We start from the raw sequence: 23,286 nt of genomic DNA on the forward strand, positions 1-23,286 counted from the left end.
TGGCTAAATCCAACACAATCCAATATAAATTTATTATGGATGGATCAGTTCCAATCCAATCTAATAAATATTTTGGACCGGATTAATCCAATCCAATATATCTTATTAGTCCATCCAATCTGTCCAAATTGACTTTGGACTGGATGGGGTCCAGTACAAAACCGGTCCATTGACACCCTTACTCGTGTTGGAACAAGGGGTGTAAACGGATCAAATTCGAATCGGATCAAGCAATATCCGAATTTGAATCCGACTAGAACATCCGATATTCGATATCCGTATTCGATTAATTAATTATTTTAAATAATTAATAAATATATAAAATAAATATTTTGTCGATATAAAATATATAAATATATAAATTATTTATACAATTTAATTATCATATATAAATTATATAAAATATTTTATATATTATATATAAGAATTAAATAATTGATCGAATTCGAATATTTATCGAATCAAATCAGGTCATATCTGTATTCGAATCCGATTAACTATTTGTTAAAAATAAGATATCGAAATTCGATCGATTAAATATTCAAATTATCCGAATTCAATTGGATTATATAGAATATCGAATTCGAAATCGGATTTTCTAATACCAACGAAAACTTTCGTATAGTGGAATGACTATAGATGCAACAAATACCAGTACCTTCCCCACGAAGCCGTTTCTTATTTTTTTTCTTTTCCTTTGGGTCCGCCTTCATTCAGTCCTGACTGAATGCATCATTTTTCTAATCCAAAAAAACAATTGCATGGCCGTACTGGCACTGCGGCACCGACTCACAAACCAGTTGCTTATCTTTCGATCAGAACCTCTCTCTCTCTCTCCGTGGTCCAGACTCCAGACTCTATATATCTGTGATTAGAGCCATCTATTTCTTTCACATTCACTGATAATGGCTTCGCGAATCTTGTCGATAGTTATCTCTTTCATTTATTTCTCATTCTTGGCTAAATCCTTTGCTAAGCCTCCTGTCACAACTCTCCCAGGCCAACCCACCCATGTTTCTTTCAAACAGTACTCTGGTTATATCGTAACAGATGCTGCTCATGGCCGAGCTCTTTTCTATTATTTAGTTGAAGCTGATTCAGCTCATCCATTGTCCCGTCCCCTAACATTGTGGCTCAATGGAGGTCGATCGAATTCAGTATCATTAATCTTCGTTATCTTTCTATTTTCATCATCCATGTTGAGATGTTTTTTCTTCATGTCTTCTTATCGGTGTGCGTTTAAACCAAATTGTTAGGTCCTGGTTGCTCTTCAGTTGGTTTTGGCGTACTCATGGAACATGGTCCATTCCAGCCTAAAGACAATCGACTCTTGGCTAAGAACAAGTATTCTTGGAACTTGGGTAGGTTATTATTTCAAATTTGAAATCTTTTCATTCAAGGAGGAATTGAATGAAGTCACTGAACCTTGTCAAACTTGTGGACAGAATCCAACATGTTGTATGTGGACAGTCCCATTGGAGTTGGTTTTTCATACTCAAACACAAGCTCGGACTACACTTCTTATAACGACACTACAACTGGTAAGCGTTTTTCTAAATCTCTGCAGTCCAACGTTTTAAAAGAAAATTAAACTGATCTAATCACCTTGTAGGTTGATTTTTATTAGTTCTAATCTTTTAATACTTTTGGCTCTTCATAGCTGAGGATAATTTGAAGTTCCTTCTTAACTGGTTGGAAAAATTCCCAAAATACAAAAATTCAGACCTCTATCTAGCGGGAGAAAGTTATGCAGGTAACAAGAAATTCTCAAAATGAAGCTTCTTAACATGTTCCTAGCTAGAAGGCAATTAATCTAGTTGTCTATCGCCATTGGCCGGGTTCAAACAATTCATGTCTTTGATTGTTCTTTTGTGTGTTGGTGAGTCTCTGAACTGAACAAATACTGTATTTTGAGTGTAGGCCACTTCATTCCACAGCTTGCTTCGCTATTGCTGGAGTACAACAAGAAGCCCAACATCAGACCCATCAAGCTGAAGGGCGTTGCTGTAAACCCGTGAACTACTTATTAATTACATCTTATTGTTCAGTCATTCTGTTCATAAATATTTTCTCTCTGATTTAAGTCATAATTTGATTGCTCGTCTGGTTGTAGCTTGGGAATCCACTACTTGACTTAGACATTAGCATAGCGTTTGCCGAGAACTTGTGGTCGCATGGAGCAATTTCAGATGAGACATTGATGCTGGAGAAGACAGTTTGTAAAATATCAAGATACTTCAAGGAGTTTGTCCATAATAATCTGTCCAAGGAATGCAGTGATGTGTTTGATAGAATCAATAAGGAGGTTGGTGATGAACTCGATCGCAATGACCTGCTCTCGCTCCAGTGCTTACCATCGACCGAGGCTGAGCAATTTAGAGCAGCAAAAGCAATAATGCACTCAAACATAGGGGCAGTGGTATATATGTTTTGCTTTGAAAATTTATATAAGTTGGTACGTACTGTAAGCGTTTCTTATATGGTGCTCGTCTCTTTTTGTGTTGGATATATAGCTTCTGCGAGGTGCTGGTGATCCATGCCTGCCTGATAGGATTCTTGCTTACCTCAACAAGCCTGTGGTTCAAAAAGCACTTCATGCCGTCCCAACCAACTGGAGCTTCTGTGCAGGGTCTCTCTCTCAATCGATTGATCCATCAATCAATCAATAAATCAATGAATATGTAATCGGAAGTTTGCATTTTGCAGGCCCCTTCAATACCAAATGGAAAGTTTGGCCACAAACATGATACCAATCATCTCAGATCTTCTCAAGAGTGATATTCCGATCATGTTCTACAGTGGTGACCAGGATACGAAAATCCCACTTACTCAGACAAGGATAATTGCTAATAACGTCGCTAGAAGTTTGAAGCTTGTTCCCTTGACAAGTTACGGGCCTTGGTATGATAATAAGCAGGTATATGTATACGATCCGTTCAACATTCTGTGATTTAAAACCAACTTCTGACCCCAGAAAGCACCTTATATACACAAACCATCTATCTTCTCAAAGAATAGGGATAGTTTGGGGCAAAGGTAGGGAAGGTTGATTTCCTCATTCCCATTGAGGCATTGAGTGCACAGAGCACCTTTCCTCAAAATTAAATCTTTCTTCTCAGAAACAGAGGAGAGAAAGAGAGAGAGGGAGTGGAAATAGAGCTGACTCTCTGTTTAAATAAATAAAAAAATAAAAGAAAACCTGTGTTGCAGGTGGGTGGATGGGCTCAGTCGTTTGGCAAGCAAAGAGAAGGAAAGAACGTAACATATCTTACATTTGCAACAGTTAGAGGTGGATCGCATGAAGTCCCATACACATCGCCATCACAAACTCTAACACTGTTCCGAGTTTTTCTAAGTGGATCTCTTCTGCCCGCGCCCAAAGTTAGCTAAAGTGGAGTGGGGCTTTGAGTCCAATATTGCTCAGTTGGATTACTACTTCAGACTTGCGTCTTTGTCTTCTTCACCAAGTACATGACAGATAGTCCCATCCCATATGTAAAACTCTTCTGGTATTCAAAAATAAAAGTCCAATGAGCAAATATGTCTTCAGCTCTACTTGTAATGCCGATTTGATCATCTCGTTCACGGGTGACAGGGTTGCAAGTTGCAACCTGGGCAACCTTGGGTTGTGTATTTATTAAATTTGAAAACCCTAGGTTTTAATTTTTAAATCCACTATCCCATTTGCACTTGTACTATTCACTATCCTCTTATGGTGATTAAATAATAGATACAAACATCTAATCCAACTTAGATTTGATTGTTACCTATTGGACACCCAATAGGTAGTGATGGAGGCCCATCTCACCATATGGGCGGCAGTTCATAGAATCCAAGATAATTCAAGAATTCAAGATAAATCAAGAATTCAAGAATCCAAGATAATTCAAGAATTCAAGATAAATCAAGAATTCAAGAAAATAAGATAATTCAAGAATTCAAGATACATCAAGATCCAAGATTCAAGGAAGTTTAAGATCCAAGGTAATTCCAAGAAGACAGGATAACTCATACAATCAGGGAGATCGGACGGTGGAGATCAAGACAAGATCAAAGAAGAGTTCGAACCTAGCTAGAAGATTAGATGTTTGAGATCTATCACTATTTTTCTTTCCTAGTTATTCTACAATTTCCAGATGTATTATAAATATTGTTATTTTCCAAGCGAATAGACAACTTCAGTTTTTGCCACCTTTTCTCTCTCCTCTAGAGATTTAAGTTTAGCTTCGCTAGAAGCTGGTGTTCACCCGGTGCTTGCATAGCCAGCCCAGTTTTCATTGTTTCCACGCTGCGTCAGGTGGTATCAGAGTAGGGAGTTCGCCCAGTCAGATGGCCAACCAAGACGGTAGTAGTCGCAACCCACCCCGTGACGGAGATCAGGGGTTAGAAGCTGTTTGAGAGCAATCGAAGAGCAGCGCACGACCACACGTAACATCGAACAGTAGTTGGCAGAGATGGCTGAACAACTGCGGACCTTGTTACGGGAGGTTGTTCCACAGAATCGGGAAAATCCACATCCAGTCGAAGGAGACGAGCACGACAGACCACCCATCAACACTGCATCCCGGCATCCAGTTTTCGATGATGAAAGTGACAACGAGTTAGAGTTCGATGTTGCTCCAGTTATTCCCGGCAAGATAATGATGAATTTAAGCTCAAGGTAGACATTCCTACTTTTAGTGGAGATCTGGGGATAGAGGGTCTGCTAGATTGGATCACAGAGGTCGACCGTTTCTTCGAGTACATGGAAATCCCAGAAGAATGGAGAGTTAAACTGGTAGCCTTCCGACTGAAAGGAGGCGCATCTGTTTGGTGGGAACGCATGAAGGCGCATGAAGCAGTTAATCAGAGGTAGATTTTTACCCCCAGATTATGAACAATATATGTTTGAATCATAGCAACAATGTGCGGAGGGTTCCCGAAGTGTTAATGAATATACATCTGAATTTTTAAGATTAGCTGAAAGAAATCATATATCTGAAAGTGATAACCAGCAGGCAACCCGTTATCTGAGCGGTTTAAGGCTGGCTATCAGAGATAAAATTGGCGTCCAAATGGTTCTTAGTGTGCAGGAAGCAAGGAACCTAGCCTTGAAAGCTGAATTAATGTTCCAAGAAAAGGCCCGTAGTGATAATTATCGCTGGTACAGCGGGAGCGACAACAGACCGGCAACTGTCGACATGAACAAATCAGCCCCGGTAGTACAGCCTTCTCACCCGGCAAGTACAACTAACGCCGGTAAGGCCATCACGGGAGGAAATACTCGAGGTAACCCTTCCAACCCTCCTAAACCTAGTAATCCCTATGCAAAATCTGTTCCTTTTAAATGCTTTAAATGTAATGAGGTTGGGCATAGATCCAGTGACTGTCCTAGAAGGAAGGCAGTTAATATGATAGAGTGGGAGGAGGAAGAAGATATTGAAGAAATATATTGTAGACCTGATGGGGGAAGATGAAGAAGGTCCATACGAACATGAAGAATATACATGTGTTGTGAGAAAATTAATGTTGTCCCAAAGAAATAAAGACACCTCACAAAGGCACAAATTGTTCCGTACTAGATGTACTGTCAAGGGTAAATTATTTGATTTAATTATTGATAGTGACAGTCAAGAAAATATCATTTGTAGGGATGTAATACAAAAATTACAACTACTTCCTGAAAAACATCCAAACCCATACACAATTGGGTGGATCAAGGAAGGAGGCGGCGTACGATTGGAGAAACGCTGTAAGGTACAATTTTCTATTGGTAAGTATAATGATGAAGTATATTGTGATATTATAGACATGGATGCTTGCCATATTTTGTTAGGTAGGCTTTGGCAATTTGATACAGATGCAAGACACATGGGTATGGAAAATACCTACCAACTTGAAAAAGAGGGTATACGTTACACTTTGTTACCCATGTCTGAAAAGAATGTTCCAAAGGCCCCAAAAACAAATGAGAAAAATTTCCTTACTATTACACATCATCATGCTAAATTTGTAAAAGAATGTAAGGATACCCACGAGGTACATTTGTTGGTAGTTAAGGGAGAAGATATGAATGAGACCCTGGATGGGAATAAAATTCCAGTGGAAGTGCAGGGACTATTTGATGAGTTCCATGATGTAGTGCAAATAAATTACCAAATGAACTCCCACCCATGAGATACATACAACATCATATTGATTTTGTTTTAGGAGCTAGTCTACCTAATCTCTCTCCTATAGAGATTTACGTTTAGCTTCGCTAGAAGCTGGTGTTCGCCCGGTGCTTGCATAGCCAGCCCGGTTTTCATTGCTTCCACGCTGCGTCAGGTCGGGGTGTCAATGTGAGTTCATTTATTCAATCTGTTCAAATTTGTTTTTATTTAGATTGGTTTCAATCCAAACCCCGTTCAATGACACTTAAATTTATTATGTACGGACCAGGTCCAAGCCAATCTAATAAATATTTTGGATTGGATTGGTCCAATTGGTCCGTCCAATCCAAAACCGGTCCATTGACACCCTTACCAATAGGACGCATTATACCTATTGAAAATATGAAAAAAAAAATGTTCTCTAAACAGAAGAAAACGCTCAAAATGTAATTCCTCTCCCAATTCAATGAATTTCATTGCTACGAATTGAACTAGCCTGAAATTAAAGTTGTCAAGCCAATTTCATTGCTACGAATTGACTTGATCAAAATCCATTCAACCCAGATCCATTTGATCCAGTCATCAGGTCATGGATTAACCATATACAAACTTTCGGATTGTGCCCTGTTAACTCGATTGGGGTGATCTAATGAATGACCTTCCATGCATCTATCTAATTCAAGATAGACCCACAACAATACATCTAATGAATGGCCTTCCATTAGGGGCGTTCTACTTGTTTTCATTTGTTAAGGAAAAAAAAGTTGGTTTTGTTTAAAAAAATGATACATGATTTTGGAACCAAAAAAATAATATTTTTTTTTAAAATAAAAACAAATTTTCTAACATAATAATTATATGATTTATGGAATATGATGTTAAAGAATCAGATGAAAATATGTTTTTAAAACCAAATTTAAGAACATATTTTTATTTCAGTTTTGAAAACCTCAAGAACTTTTCTTTTTGTGTTTTTGTTTTAAGAAACAATCTTTTTTTCAAACAAGATGTTTTGATTTGTTTTTAGAACTGGCAACAAGAAAAACAATTAATGTTGTAGAATTCGCCACATCAGCAAGAAACAAAAACATGTTTTGAATTTTGTTTTGTTTTCTTAGGGAAAAACACATTGGTTTTGTTTCAAAAACAATACATATGTTTTTGGAGCCAATAAAATATTGGTTTTTAAAACAAAAACAAATTTTCTAGTATAGAAATTATATGATTTATGGAACATGATGAATAATCAAATGAAAACATACTTTTGAAACTAAATTTAGGGGGTGTTCAACATGGTTAGTTTCAATTTTGAAACGCACATACACACATACACACATACACACATACACAACAAGAAAAATAATTTATGTTGTAGAATGCCCCTGATGGTGTGTGATTTGGATGCTCCTAGATATAGGGCAGCTCAGATGCCTGTTGCCAAGTAGGCCGCTTGAAGTGCAAAGAAATGGAGGTATTAGAGAACCTGGAGTGACTAACCCGGTGAGTTCGCTCCGATGCTTAAGTCAGTAATAGTATATGTGAGCTGAGAGTTTAAGAACAAGGAGAGCTAGAATGCACTAAATCGCACTACCTTTTCGTGTCATTTGGGTTTGTGCCTTTATATAATTTTTTTTTGGCGTGGGCTTCATGCACCGCATCCGAGATTTCCGGTAGGTCGCCTAATCGGTCCGAGATCCCCATAGGTAACCACCATGCACGTTGGCCATTCTCCGGAACACTCGGTACATGGGCCAACTTCCGAGAAACTTGGGAGTGTCGGGATATGCATAGCAAATTTGTCAGCGAGCACAACTCGCAGGTCGCCTCCTGGACTTCAGTTAGGTCGGCAAGCCCTCGAGAGAGGTCGCTCCTCATGTCGATGTCACATTGGCTAGTAACGAGGTGCTCCTAGCCGGCCTAAGTTGTGGTTGAAGTTGCTAGGTTGGCAGTAAAGGCAGGTTGCCAGCTCGGGGCGACGACAAACTACGATCTGAAACTCCAAATCATCGCCTAAGTGGTGTCTGAGTGTCGTCCATCTGTTTCGAGATGCCATGTGTCACAATGTCATTGGAGGGCCAAATCCGCCCTCATCAGCCCCCTAGCTGTTTGATGTAGTTGATTATCTTGCAGGGCATTCTCTAATTGGCTTGGGCATGAAAATAATACAAGATTGAAGATCCTTCATGAAGGGATCAAACAAAAATAGAATGCTTTTATGCAAAATAAAACATGATCAATTATTAGAAATTTATAAAATATTTCTTGTTCACATGCTTAGGCAAACACAAGATGCGGAAATTATATTATAGAGGATGAAAGGTTGGTTCATCCACATTTAGGTAAATAAATGATACAAAAATCTCTGACCTTGTCAATGGTGAAAAGTGGATAAATTTCTTCTTTACCACTAAGCAACGAGTTTGTTTTCACTCTTTAAGAAAGTGTTTCCGCGCCAAAGTGTTTTTACAATCGTTCTGATTCACTAGTGTTTTGTTCCATCCAATTTTTGAAAAATACACAATAAAAAAAAGTCATATTTGTTGGAGAGGCAGGCTGATTGATAGTTTAAAGTATTTTAACTTGTTATTATAATATATTTATAATCATAATTGTATGGTATTTCAAAAAAGGTGTCAAAATTTTCAAATTTCGATATTCCACATCACCTGATTCAAGATCATCAAGATGATTAAAGAATCCTCAATTTTGACAATTCAAGAAATGCCCTATTCCCCGGAATCCTAAAGTTAATAATTGCAATAAGGTTTATTTAAAAAAAAAAAAGAAAGGGTAAAATACAAAAACCTTCTCTCAAGTTTCTGATAATCATAAAAACCTCTTTAACAAAAGCTTCCTTAAATTTTTAAAAAATTCAACAAAAATCTCCATTCCCTCACTGATTCAAACAGAAAACGTTAAATCCATGCGTTAAGTGTTTTTAAATACCCATTTTACCCTTTTTTAAATTAGTTTATATATTTCTTGTATTTTGGTACGACTTGTGCTAGCCTCACTCAGCTTTGCTTGCTCCCCCTCACCACCTTCGATTCCGGCCACTCTAGGCCCTTTATCTGGTCCAGGGACAGCTTGGCCAAGGAGATTGTAAGGACGCCATCCTCCAACTTGGCCTTCACCGACTCTAAACAATTTCTGTTAGCTAGAACTTGTGAAGATGTGCAATTGTAAGAGTTTTCTGCCACGAATTATCGGAACTGCCTCCAAAACTTGCGAAGATGTGCAATTGTAAGAGTTTTCTGTCACGAACTGTCGGAACTACCTCCAGAACTTCTACACATGTGGCTTTAAAAAATTGACGGTAATAGCCAATTTCGGTGAAGTCTGATTGATTAACTTTCCTACCAAACTACAGGTTCCGCCGAACACTGATTGCTTCCAATGAAAATGAATTCAACGAACCTTGAAGAGAAAAAGAGATGAGCCTCTAGCGGCGATGACTATTCTTTATGTTCTTTTCATTCATGGCTTTTACGTTATTATCGTTGAAAATTTGAGTGTCCTCCTTGGTAAAAGCATTAACTCGATGTTTGTCCACAAAAACCAGAAATCAGGGCGGAACCCCAAATTTTCCGAAAATATTTCAAACGAATTCTAACATCAATTTATCTTTTCTCCAACATGGGACACCCAATTCCCTTTTTCTCTTATGTTCAGTGTCTTCTTCTTTTACTCTTCTTTTGCATTTTCAACCCCAAGGAGTTATTTGAACAGATGTTCCTCTCTATCAGTCCAAGATTTTGCTTCAAACGTTCTTATCTCCCCTAAAAATGGTTCATCTGTGGATTCTACCCGATGGGCACAAACCATACAACTTCTCAATTTGGTATACCAACTTAATGGACAAGACAGTTGTATGGATGGCCAACCGAGACAGACCCGTCAATGGTCATCGATCCAAAGTTTCACTGCATAGGGATGGGAAAATGGTGCTTACAGCTTAATTGTCTAGTCCACTAACACATCTGATGTCGATGACTACCGATTCCCAGTACCCGTCCAACGATGATACTAGGAATTTCGTTCAGCAATGGGAACTATACTCTAATTTCTCGTTCATTACCGGAGGAAGCATGGTGGAGAGGTATGGGAATAAAATAAAAGAAAAAAAAATGTTAGAGAGGAGAAGATGAAAAAAAGGAAGAGAGAGAGAGAGAATGATTGAGAAAAATGGGGACCATAGTTGCAGTAGTGGTATGGGGTGGTTACAGTAGCTCAGCCACTACTGTCGTTCAAATAGATGAAATTGGTAACCAAGGGGGTGTTTGCAGTGACAGAAGAAAGTCAAAGAATGGGAGATGAGGAGAAAGGGAAAAGATTAATTAAGAGAGAGAGAGAGAGGAAATTAAAGAAGAGGGAAGGTTGGAGGGGGGAATGCACGCCATTCCGCCACTGTGCTTCATGAGGAAGAACATGAACAGTTCGAGCGGACTATGGAATTGCTGACATAGGGGTATTTTAGTACAAATAGAGCATATTAATTCATAAAAAGGGTAAAATAGGTATTTTGGAAAAATTGATCATCGCTTTAACATTTTTTGTGTTAATTATTGACAGAAGGGAGGTATTTATTGAATTTTTCAAAAATAGAGGGAAGGTTTTTATGATTGTCAGAAATTTGAGGGGAGATCTTTATAAACATGCAATATCTTTCAAACTTGGTATATAAAAATAAGAAAAGAAAAGGTTTCAAGTCGTAATTAAATACAATGCTAATGATGTTCATTAATTAATAATGTTTTGAAGGAGGCTTAATTGGACTGGACACATTGAAATCGTATCGATTTGTTCCTTATAGAGGGCACCTCACGGGAAACAATATATGGCAACCATGCACCACACGCCACTCCAATTCAGCAGTTTCCCTCCTTTTGTGCGTATTGAAAATGATAAAATAAAGCTTCTACAATCGATTAAATATTTTTTTCACTCTTAAGTTGATATATCAATAACACTTAATTATCATAAACGGTTATTATCTTTCTCGATTTTATAAGTAAATAAAGTACAAACATTTAATAAAAAAGTGTAAATACATATTATATTATTAGTACGAAAGATGTGAGATTGGTGTGAATCACATTTTATGTGGAGCAAATCAGAGTTCAGCAGTAGTATTATAATCATCTCACAGCCACTTTAATTTGATGTATTAATAGTGTCCCACCTTGAATGACATGAAGTGACGGTCTTGATAGGGCCATACCAATAACTCAAAGGCCATGATTTTCAGTTTTAGCCCAAGGTTACGTTACTATAGCAAAAGTGGTTTCTTTAGGGTTGATTTGGGCGTGGCGTGTGGGGAATTAGCTGAGAGCACACAAGGTCGCAAGCACATAGCAATTAGCAAATGTTCAGAAATTAGAGGGGTCTCACCGCCACTCACCTAATAGAGCGATGGCTTACACTAATTGACATTTGGCATATTATAGAACACAGATTTTGAATAAGAATAATTTCTAACTTGTTTGTCCAATCAATCTTCAAATTGAGATTCATTGAAGGGCGGTGGCATTCGATACTTATCTTGGCTCCTTGCATCATTGTTCTAAGCGAAAAGAACAAATGGCCGGCCACACTGGCACCGTGTCTGATCACTAACCATCATTGTTCTTATCTCTCTCTTTCTCTCTCTCTCTGTATATATATATATATATTCTAAACTCATCTCTATTTTCCACATACACAAATCGATCAGGATGGCTTTGCGAATCTTGTCGATAGTTATCTCTATCATTTATTTCTTCTTCTTGACTAAATCTTTTGGTGAGCTTGTTACAATTCTCCCAGGCCAACCTACCCATGTTTCTTTCAAACAGTACTCTGGTTATATTGTAACAGATGCGGCTCATGGCCGAGCTCTTTTCTATTATTTCGTTGAAGCTGATTCAGCTCATCCGTTATCTCGTCCCTTAACAGTGTGGCTAAGTGGAGGTTTGAATTCCTTATCAATCTTGATTATCCTCTTTAATCTATTTTTTCTTCTGAAATGTTTCTTCGATCTCCATGTCTTCTCATACTTTGTTTAATATTATATCCAAATTGCTAGGTCCTGGTTGCTCTTCACTTGGTGAAGGTGCATTCACGGAAAATGGTCCATTCCAGTCTAAGGACAGTGGACACTTGGCTAAGAATATATATTCTTGGAACTTGGGTAATTCAGTATTTCACTTGATCAGTTAATATTTCAAATTTGAAGTTTATTCGTTTAAGGAGGAACTGAATGAAGTCGGATAACCTTAACTGTGGACAGAATCCAACATGTTGTATGTGGAGAGTCCCATTGGAGTTGGCTTTTCATACTCAAACACTAGCTCTGACTACATTTCTTGGAACGACACTACAACTGGTTAGTGTTTTTTTTTTCTAATTCTCTGTAGTATAACTTTAAGAATAATTGTAACTTACTTAATCACCTGGTGGGTTTTAATTAGTTCTAATATTTTATTTCTTTTGGTTCTTCACAGCTGATGATAATTTGAAGTTTCTTCTTAACTGGTTGGAGAAATTCCCAAGATACAAAGACTCAGACCTCTATCTGGCGGGAGATAGTTATGCAGGTAACAAAGAAGATTCTTTCATACTCCGAAATTTAAAAATTTATGATTCTTCAGTTGCTGTTTCATTTTCCCAAAATGGATTAAGCTTCCTAACATGTTCCTAGAAGCCATTTAGATGGGAAAATCTATGATGCCGGAAAGACATCATAGTTGAGAACTCTAATACGCTTGATTGTTCTTTTGTGTGTTGGTTTGTCTCTGAACTGATCAAGAATACTGTATTTGAGTGTAGGCCACTTCATTCCACAGCTTGCTTCGCTATTGCTGGAACACAACAAGAATCCCAACATCGGACCCATCAAGCTGAAGGGCGTTGCTGTAAACCCGTGAACTTCTTACATCTTACTGTTCAGTTATTCTATTCATGAAATTTTCTTTGAACTGAGACATGATTTGATTGCTTGTCTGGTTGTAGCTTGGGAATCCACTTCTTGACTTAGACATTAGCATGGAATCTGCAGACAACTTGTGGTCGCATGGAGCAATCTCAGATGAGACATTAATGCTGGAGAAGACGGTGTGTAAGATACCAAGATACTACAAGGAGTTGTTTGTCTATAATAATGTGTCCAAGGAATGCAGTGATGTGCTTGATAGAATCAATAATGAGGTTGGTGATGATCTCGATCGCAACGACCTGCTCTCTTTCAAGTGCTTACAATCGACCAAAGTGGAGCAATTTAGAACCAGAGCAATAAACACAATGATAAAGGGAACGGTATGCTTTGAATATTTGCATAAGATCGAATTAATTAAGGTGGTAATTAATGGGAACGATATATTCTTGTTATGATCGATATGGTGATCATTTCTGTGTTGGATTACTTTTCCAGAGTACTGCTGGTGATCCGTGCTTGTTAGATAGAACTGTTGCTTACCTTAACAAGCCTGAGGTTCAAAAAGCACTTCATGCCGTTCCAGTGAACTGGAGCTATTGTTCAGGGTCTGTCTCTCAATCTCTCTCTCTCTCTCTAGATCTCTGGATCAATCAATGAATATGTAATTGAAAGTTTACATTTTGCAGGCCTCTGCAATACCAAATGGATAATATGGACATAAATATCATACCAGTCGTGTCTCATCTTCTGGAGAGTGATATTCCGATCATGTTCTACAGTGGTGACCAGGATACGAAAATCCCACTTACTCAGACGAGGATAATTGCTAATGCCATGGCTAAAAGCTTGAAGCTTGTTCCCTTGACAAGTTACGGACCTTGGTATGATAATAATCAGGTAATATACGATCCGTTCAATAAGGTTTGTTTCTGTAATTTAAGGACAAGATTTCTGATGCCAAGTCCACTATCTGACCCCAGAAATTAAGCACCTTTTCCAAACTGCACCCAGATTCTGGAATTCTTTAAAATCAGATGATCGATGCATCAGTTTTGAGAAGGGATTGATTAATGGAGCAACGGGCAGCTTTGCTTGTTCCCATTGAGTGCACATTGCAGCTTTCCTCATCAGATGTTCTATGCCTGTTTTGCAGGTGGGTGGATGGGCTCAGTCGTTTGGTAAGCTAAGAGAAGGAAGGAATGTGACATATCTTACATTTGCAACAGTTAGAGGTGGATCACATATAGTGCCATACACATCACCATCACAAGCTCTAACACTGTTCCGAGAATTTCTAAGTGGATCTTCTCTGCCCAAGCCCAAAGTTACCTAGAAGGGGGCCTTGAGCCCATAGCTCAATCGGATTAATTGGTGATTTAAACTTGCATCTTGTCTTCTTCACAACTACGTATAGTCTATATAGCTACTCTTATTTGTAAAACTCTCTTGATCATAATGATAATAAAAGTCCAATGAGCAGTTTGTCTTCAACTCGCCATTCAATTCTAACTAGGGTTGCAACTTAGTTGGGTTGGGTTAAATATTTATTAAATTTTGAAGGAGCCCAGGTTTTAACTTTTAAAAATCTAGTACCCCAGTTGCACTTCTACGCGCCAATCCTTCAATGTTGATTAATTCCAGTACCAACATCGAAATCCAATCTGAGTTTGGATGATTTATCGACACAACACCCAGTAAGACGCTATACACACAGTTTCCACATCTCTGGACAGCGAAAACGCTCAATTTGTAATTCCTCTTTCAAAGCAATACATTGTTACATTTTGAGTCCGGATTACCTGCCAAAAAAAGATGTCTATGTGCAGATTATGTGTAGCATCATAAGAATGGGACCCACCATAATATGTGTTGGAAGGGAATTTTGTTGGCAGGAGATTCCGACACTAAGGTTTTTAACCCATCTGGCTAAAATGTATGAATGGCCTTCCACTGTCTTACTGTAGCCGCACATTGACTTTATTTATTTTCTGGTTTCAAGCTAACGTGACGCAGCGTGGATGCAATGAGAATCGGAGCTGGCTATGCAAGCATCGGGCGTTCGCTAGCACCTAGTGAAAACACCGATTTCTCTAGAAGAGAGAAAAAGGTGGTGAAAATAGGATGAAGAGAATTTGAAGAAATTCTGAAAATCTGAAATATGAATAACTTTGGGTAAATAGCAGTATTTATAATACATTTGGAAATTGTAAAAGAACTAGGAAAGAACATGTCTTGATTTTGATCTTGATCCTCTTGGGCTGTTTTGATAAGGTCGAACCCTCTTAGAATTCTTGGGCTTGATCTTCCACCGTCCGATCTCCCTAGCTCTCCTTATGCATGAATCTGGGAGTATTGGATTTCTTGATGCTTCTTGGAGTGTTTGTTGGATTTTGATTGGAGTCTTGAGTTCTTGCTAATCTTGAAAGAGTCTTGATAAGTCTTGGAGTCTTGGATTAAGTCTTGATGGATCTTGAATTATCCTTTCTTGACTTATCTTGGACTCTTGACCTTATCCTAGGAGCTGCCGCCCCTAGGAGTGAGATGGGCCTTGGGATGGGTCTCCATCATTCTCCCCCACTTGGAGAGAACCCGACCCCGAGTCGTGACGAGGATAGGCAAGTGTTATCTCTGGCAGGTACCGGTGAGGGTCAGCAACGTTGAAGGTCTTGGATATACCCATATGATCTCTGGCAGGTACCGGTGAAGGTCAGCAACGTGTACCTTCTTTTTCAAATTGGTAGGTATTCTTCCTACCCATGTGCCTTGCATCTGTATCAAATTGCGAAGGCCTCCATAACAAAATGTGGCAAGCATCCATATCTACAATATCACAATATGCTTCATCATGGTACTTACCAATTGAAAAAGGTACATTGCAGCGTTCTTCCACTCGTACGTCGCCTCCTTCCTTGATCCACCCAATTGTGTATGGGTTGGGATGTTTTTCAGGAATCAGCTGTAACTGTTGGATGACATCCCTGCAAATAATATTTTCCTGACTACCACTGTCAATAATTAAATTAAATAATTTTCCCTTGACAGTACATCTGGTACGAAATAATCTATGCCTTTGAGAAGTATCCTTATTTTTCTGGGACAACATCAAATTTCTTACCACACAAGTATACTCCTCATGTTCATATGGACTCTCTTCATCCTCCCCATCAGGTCCACAATATACTTCCTCCTCAATATCTTCTTCCTCCTCCCTTTCTACCATATTAACTGCCTTCCTCCTAGGACAGTCACTGGATTTATGTCCAACCTCATTACATTTAAAACATTTAATAGGAGCAGGCCTTGCATAAGGGTTACTGGGTTTAGGAGGGTTGGAAGGATTACCTCGAGTATGTCCTCCTGTAGTAGCCTTACCGGCGTTACTTGTACTTGCCGGGTGAGAAGGTTGTACTACCGGAACTGATTTGTTCCTGTCGACAGTTGCCAGTCTGTTGTCGCTCCCGCTGTACCGGCGATAATTATCACTGCGTGCCTTGTCCTAGAACATTAGTTCTGCTTTCAAGGCTAGGTTCCTTGCTTCCTGCACACTAAGAACCATCTGTACACCAATTTTATCTCTGATAGACGATCTTAAACCGCTTAGATAACGAGCTGCCTGCTGGTTATCACTTTCAGATAATTGATTTCTTTCAGCTAATCTCAAAAATTCAGATGTATATTCATTAACACTAGAAGAACCCTGTGCACACCTCTGATAAGATTCAAACATATATTGTTCATAGTCAGGAGGTAAAAATCTACCTCTGATCAATTGTTTCATGCGCCTCCAGGTTTGAACAGGACCCCTTCCTTCTCTCATCCGGGTCTCTCTCATCCGTTCCCACCAAACAGATGCGCCTCCCTTTAATCGGAAAGCTACTAGTTTTACCCTTCGTTCCTCTGGTATTTCCATGTAATCAAAGAACCTATCGACTTCTGTGATCCAATCCAGAAGTCCCTCTATACCAAGATCTCCACTAAAAGTAGGAATATCTACCTTGAGTTTAAATTCATCATTATTCCTACGGGGGTTGAAATTACCTTGATTGTGCCAATTTCTACCGTTTCTGTCGTTGCCGGGAAGAACTGGAGCACCACCAAATTCAAAATCGTCATCATTGTCGTCGTCAAGAACTGGACGTCGGGACGCAGTAGCGACGAGTGGTCTGTCGTGGTCGTCTCCTGCGATCTGCTGTGGATTTTCCCGGATTCGTGGGACAACCTCCCATAACAAGGTTTGTAGTTGTTCAGTCACCTCTGCCAACTGCCGTTCGATGTTACGTGTGGCTGTACGCTGCTCTTCGATTGCTCTCCAAACAGCTGGGAACCCCTGATCTCCGTCACGGGGTGGGTTGCGACTACTACCGTCTGGGTTGGACATGACTGGGCGAATTCCCTGCTCTGATACCACCTGACGCAGCGTGGACGCAATGAGAACCGGAGCTGGCTATGCAAGCACTGGGCGTTCACTAGCACCTAGCGAAAACACCGATTTCTCTAGGAGAGAGAAAAAGGTGGCGAAAATAGGACGAAGAGTACTTGAAGAAATTTTGAAAATCTGAAGTATGAATTGATAAATAACTTTGGGAAAATAGCAATATTTATAATACATTTGGAAATTGTAAAAGAACTAGGAAAGAACATGAATCTTGATCTTGATCTTGATCCTCTTGGGCTGTCCTGATAAGGTCGAACCCTCTTGGAATTCTTGGGCTTGATCTTCCACCGTCCGATCTCTCTAACTCTCCTTATGCATGAATCTGGGAGTATTGGATTTCTTGATGCTTCTTGGAGTCTTTGTTGGATCTTGATTGGAGTTTTGAGTTTTTGCTAATCTTGGAAGAGTCTTGATAATCTTGGATTCTTGACAAGTCTTGGAGTCTTGGATTAAGTCTTAATAGATCTTGAATTATCCTTTCTTGACTTATATTAGACTCTTGACCTTATCCTAGGAGCTGCCGCCCCTAGGAGTGAGATGGGCCTTGGGATGGGCCTTCATCATAAGGGAATAAAACTAACAAGGGTCCCATAGAAACATCTATAGATGCAAACAAATGCCAACACATTCCGCATGAAACTTTTTCTTCTTTTCCTTTTGACCCGGCGGCGTTCGATATTTATCTTGGCTCCTTGCATCATTGTTCTAAGCGAAAAGAACAAATGGCCGGCCGCCCTGGCACCGTGTCTGATCACTATTCATCATTGTTCTTATCTTTCTCTACTCTCTCTCTCTCTGTATATATATATTCTAAACCCATCTCTCTTTTCCACGAACACAAATCGATCAGGATGGCTTTGCGAATAGTTATCTCTATCATTTATTTCTTCTTCTTGACTAAATCCTTTGGTGAGCTTGCTACAATTCTCCCAGGCCAACCCACTCATGTTTCCTTCAAACAGTACTCTGGTTATATTGTAACAGATGCGGCTCATGGCCGAGCTCTTTTCTATTATTTCGTTGAAGCTGATTCAGCTCATCCGTTATCTCGTCCCTTAACATTGTGGCTAAGTGGAGGTTTGAATTCCTTATCAATCTTGATTATCCTCTTTAATCTATTTTTTCTTCTGAAATGTTTCTTCGATCTCCATGTCTTCTCATACTTTGTTTAATATTATATCCAAATTGCTAGGTCCTGGTTGCTCTTCACTTGGTGGAGGTGCATTCACGGAAAATGGTCCATTCCAGTCTAAGGACAGTGGACACTTGGCTAAGAATATATATTCTTGGAACTTGGGTAATTAAGAATTTCACTTGATCAGTTAATATTTCAAATTTGAAGTTTATTCGTTTAAGGAGGAACTGAATGAAGTCGGATAACCTTAACTGTGGACAGAATCCAACATGTTGTATGTGGAGAGTCCCATTGGAGTTGGCTTTTCATACTCAAACACTAGCTCTGACTACATTTCTTGGAACGACACTACAACTGGTTAGTGTTTTTTTTTTTCTAATTCTCTGTAGTATAACTTTAAGAATAATTGTAACTTACTTAATCACCTGGTGGGTTTTAATTAGTTCTAATATTTTATTTCTTTTGGTTCTTCACAGCTGATGATAATTTGAAGTTTCTTCTTAACTGGTTGGAGAAATTCCCAAGATACAAAGACTCAGACCTCTATCTGGCGGGAGATAGTTATGCAGGTAACAAAGAAGATTCTTTCATACTCCGAAATTTAAAAATTTATGATTCTTCAGTTGCTGTTTCATTTTCCCAAAATGGATTAAGCTTCCTAACATGTTCCTAGAAGCCATTTAGATGGGAAAATCTATGATGCCGGAAAGACATCATAGTTGAGAACTCTAATACGCTTGATTGTTCTTTTGTGTGTTGGTTTGTCTCTGAACTGATCAAGAATACTGTATTTGAGTGTAGGCCACTTCATTCCACAGCTTGCTTCGCTATTGCTGGAACACAACAAGAATCCCAACATCGGACCCATCAAGCTGAAGGGCGTTGCTGTAAACCCATGAACTTCTTACATATTACTGTTCAATTATTCTATTCATGAAATTTTCTTTGAACTGAGACATGATTTGATTGCTTGTCTGGTTGTAGCTTGGGAATCCACTTCTTGACTTAGACATTAGCATGGAATCTGCAGACAACTTGTGGTCGCATGGAGCAATCTCAGATGAGACATTAATGCTGGAGAAGACAGTGTGTAAGATATCAAGATACTACAAGGAGTTGTTTGTCTATAATAATGTGTCCAAGGAATGCAGTGATGTGCTTGATAGAATCAATAATGAGGTTGGTGATGATCTCGATCGCAACGACCTGCTCTCTTTCAAGTGCTTACAATCGACCAAAGTGGAGCAATTTAGAACCAGAGCAATAAACCCAATGATAAAGGGAACGGTATGCTTTGAATATTTGCATAAGATCGAATGAATTAAGGTGGTAATTAATGGGAACGATATATTCTTGTTATGATCGATATGGTGATCATTTCTGTGTTGGATTACTTTTCCAGAGTACTGCTGGTGATCCGTGCTTGATAGATAGAACTGTTGCTTACCTTAACAAGCCTGAGGTTCAAAAAGCACTTCATGCCGTTCCAGTGAACTGGAGCTATTGTTCAGGGTCTGTCTCTCAATCTCTCTCTCTCTCTCTCTAGATCTCTGGATCAATCAATGAATATGTAATTGAAAGTTTGCATTTTGCAGGCCTCTGCAATACCAAATGGATAATGTGGACATAAATATCATACCAGTCGTGTCTCATCTTCTGGAGAGTGATATTCCGATCATGTTCTACAGTGGTGACCAGGATACGAAAATCCCACTTACTCCGACGAGGATAATTGCTAATTCCATGGCTAAAAGCTTGAAGCTTGTTCCCTTGACAAGTTACGGACCTTGGTATGATAATAATCTGGTAATATACGATCCGTTCAATAGGGTTAGTTTCTGTAATTTAAGGACAAGATTTCTGATGCTAAGTCCACTGTCTGACCCCAGAAATTAAGCACCTTTTCCAAACTGCACCCAGATTCTGGAATTCTTTAAAATCAGATGATCGATGCATCAGTTTTGAGAAGGGATTGATTAATGGAGCAACGGGCAGCTTTGCTTGTTCCCATTGAGTGCACATAGCAGCTTTCCTCACCAGATGTTCTATGCCTGTTTTGCAGGTGGGTGGATGGGCTCAGTCGTTTGGTAAGCTAAGAGAAGGAAGGAATGTGACATATCTTACATTTGCAACAGTTAGAGGTGGATCACATATAGTGCCATACACATCGCCATCACAAGCTCTAACACTGTTCCGAGAATTTCTAAGTGGATCTTCTCTGCCCAAGCCCAAAGTTACCTAGAAGGGGGCTTTGAGCCCATAGCTCAATCGGATTAATTGGTGATTTAAACTTGCATCTTGTCTTCTTCACAACTACTCTTATTTGTAAAACTCTCTTGATCATAATGATAATAAAAGTCCAATGAGCAGTTTGTCTTCAACTCGCCATTTGATTCTTTCATAACTGGGGTTGCAACTTAGTTGGGTTGGGTTAAATATTTATTAAATTTTGAAGGAGCCCAGGTTTTAACTTTTAAAAATCTAGTACCCCAGTTGCACTTCTACGCGCCAATCCTCCAATGTTGATTAATTCCAGTACCAACATCGAAATCCAATCTGGGTTTGGATGATTTATCGACACAACACCCAGTAAGACGCTATACACACAGTTTCCACATCTCTGGACAGCGAAAACGCTCAATTTGTAACTCCTCTTTCAAAGCAATACATTGTTACATTTTGAGTCCGGATTACCTGCCAAAAAAAGATGTCTATGTGTAGATCATGTGTAGCATCATAAGAATGGGACCCACCATAATATGTGTTGGAAGGGAATTTTGTTGGCGGGAGATTCCGACACTAAGGTTTTTAACCCAGCTGGCTAAAATGTATGAATGGCCTTCCACTGTCTTACTGTAGCCGCACATTGACATATCAGTTCAGTTACATCTTTCTAATAATTCTTAGTGGACGGCCCACAGCCATCATTCACAGTTTTAGCTCAGGGCTAAAACAAATTGTTGTAAAAATAGTTTATTGTCATTGGGTATATGCCCCTATGGTTTTCTTACATGAGTCCCCAAGTGTAAATAAGTTACATTTTATGCCCTTTGTGATTTTTTTTCACCTTATATATATGGTGGGAGCTGTGAAAATCACACACACACAAAAAAAAAAAAAAAAAAACTGCACTTGCTAAGTTTTGGAAAAGTGCAAATACCAATATATTCAATAAAAAACATTTGTATACGGTCTCACATCTCGTATGCTTTTCCAAGGTAAAACTTTACGTTCACACATTTATTTCAACAATTTTCCCCACATGTTTAAGTCATCTGTTTTTGTATTCTCTTTTTAATGGAAGTAATTATCATATCATCAAACTTTATTCACACCCATTGTTTCAAAACTGGATCAGACCGGATGGTTGGATTAGAAAAACCAGGAACTGGTTAGGTGATTGGTTCCATTTTATCGTAGAACCATTATTTCATCAAAAATCGTTGATTTGATTAGCAAACTGTTGACCTGGGCAGTTGAATCGTTTGAATCATTCAACGATTTAGCTATATTTATTTTTTTAATTTTTTTTATCAGAATGAGTCGTCTGTTTGGTTTGAACAATCGGACCGTTTGACCGGAAAACTGAACTCCTAACTGATTCATTATTCGATTCAGTTTTAAAAATCTTGCTCACATGCACCAATCAAGAGCCCTTTGCTAAACCATGACAGATCAATTATCCTTGCCAATTGCTAAACCATGGAGAAACCAACAAAGTTATGGGAATCACTATGTACATCTATCAAAAACTAACGATTAACTGAATATTTGATTCTGATATCATTAGGAATGGCAACGGGGCGGGGATCATATTCCCCGTCCCCTACCCCGATTATGAAATTGACCGTCTTTGTCCTCGATCCTCATCGAGGATAAAATTTGTCCTCCATCCCCGACCCCTGACAGCGATGGATTCCCTGTAGGACCTGAATCCCCATTTTTTTTTAAATAACAATATTTATTTGAAAAAAAAATTTACTTAAGACAAATAAAAATTTTAAATTATAAATAATTTTTTAAATATATTTTGATATAAATATAATATAAATAATATATACATATATATATATATACACACACATAATCGGGGTCGGGGCGGGGTGGAGATCTCAATCCCCATCCCCGACCCCATTGGGTCGAGGAAGTCGAGTCCCCGTCGGGGATGGAGAAAATTACCATCCCTAAATATCATTGTTGTACAAGAAGGGGAATTGTCAAAACCATAGTTTTAAAAAGAATATATACGTAATAAAAAGAAAATGTATATGTTCACTACAAAATGAAATAAATTGTATGCCTATATACATACACATGTATATACATTATATTTATATACATGTAAAAATAAAAAAATTATATTTATAGTTTGAGACTTACGTCTTGCCTCTACATTTAACCTTTTAAAACCTTAACCAAAATTGAGAAGCTCATGTACTTGTGTGTAGTACTTATACACAAGATTAGATACCTTTAATCCAAAGGCTTAAGTCATTAAATTATAAAGCAAAGTGAAAAGACTGTCCTATGATTTTGCCTTTTAAAACCTTAGCCAAAATTGAGCATGGCCAAGGTTGTAAGTCGTAACGCTTGCAATTATGGGCCCTCACTAAGGCAAAATGGGAAATATTCTAAGATTGTCCTTTGAAGGCCTGTGTACTAATAGGGCTGC

At 38.6% G+C, this 23,286-nt stretch overlaps 3 protein-coding genes across 4 annotated transcripts; all 3 read left to right on the forward strand.

Moving 5' to 3' along the window:
• The first annotated feature begins 840 nt into the window (after positions 1–840).
• On the forward strand, positions 841–3,549 carry LOC104602857 (serine carboxypeptidase-like 45). Its single transcript, XM_019197682.2, has 9 exons — positions 841–1,143; positions 1,257–1,361; positions 1,446–1,541; positions 1,661–1,753; positions 1,921–2,006; positions 2,114–2,419; positions 2,514–2,629; positions 2,707–2,917; positions 3,211–3,549. Exons 1-9 carry the CDS (start codon positions 906–908, stop codon positions 3,388–3,390), a joined length of 1,431 nt encoding a protein of 476 aa, XP_019053227.2. The 5' UTR covers positions 841–905; the 3' UTR covers positions 3,391–3,549.
• Positions 3,550–11,809: 8,260 nt separating this feature from the next.
• Positions 11,810–14,535, forward strand: LOC104591210 (serine carboxypeptidase-like 45). The gene is made up of 9 exons (XM_088900637.1): positions 11,810–12,080; positions 12,196–12,300; positions 12,400–12,495; positions 12,614–12,706; positions 12,939–13,024; positions 13,122–13,424; positions 13,540–13,649; positions 13,731–13,941; positions 14,198–14,535. Exons 1-9 carry the CDS (start codon positions 11,846–11,848, stop codon positions 14,375–14,377), a joined length of 1,419 nt encoding a protein of 472 aa, XP_088756763.1. The 5' UTR covers positions 11,810–11,845; the 3' UTR covers positions 14,378–14,535.
• A 3,761-nt stretch (positions 14,536–18,296) lies between these two features.
• On the forward strand, positions 18,297–20,995 carry LOC148800964 (serine carboxypeptidase-like 45). Of its 2 annotated transcripts, none has more exons than XM_088900635.1 (9): positions 18,297–18,556; positions 18,672–18,776; positions 18,876–18,971; positions 19,091–19,183; positions 19,416–19,501; positions 19,599–19,901; positions 20,017–20,126; positions 20,210–20,420; positions 20,677–20,995. In XM_088900635.1, exons 1-9 carry the CDS (start codon positions 18,331–18,333, stop codon positions 20,854–20,856), a joined length of 1,410 nt encoding a protein of 469 aa, XP_088756761.1. In that variant the 5' UTR covers positions 18,297–18,330; the 3' UTR covers positions 20,857–20,995. The 2 variants fall into 2 exon arrangements, with proteins under 2 accessions (XP_088756761.1, XP_088756762.1); XM_088900636.1 differs by having other exon boundaries at positions 20,210–20,404.
• Positions 20,996–23,286: the final 2,291 nt, after the last annotated feature.

Source organism: Nelumbo nucifera, chromosome 3 (assembly GCF_055504915.1).
Source record: "Nelumbo nucifera cultivar China Antique chromosome 3, China Antique-T2T, whole genome shotgun sequence".
In the NCBI taxonomy this organism is placed as follows: Eukaryota; Viridiplantae; Streptophyta; class Magnoliopsida; order Proteales; family Nelumbonaceae; genus Nelumbo; species Nelumbo nucifera.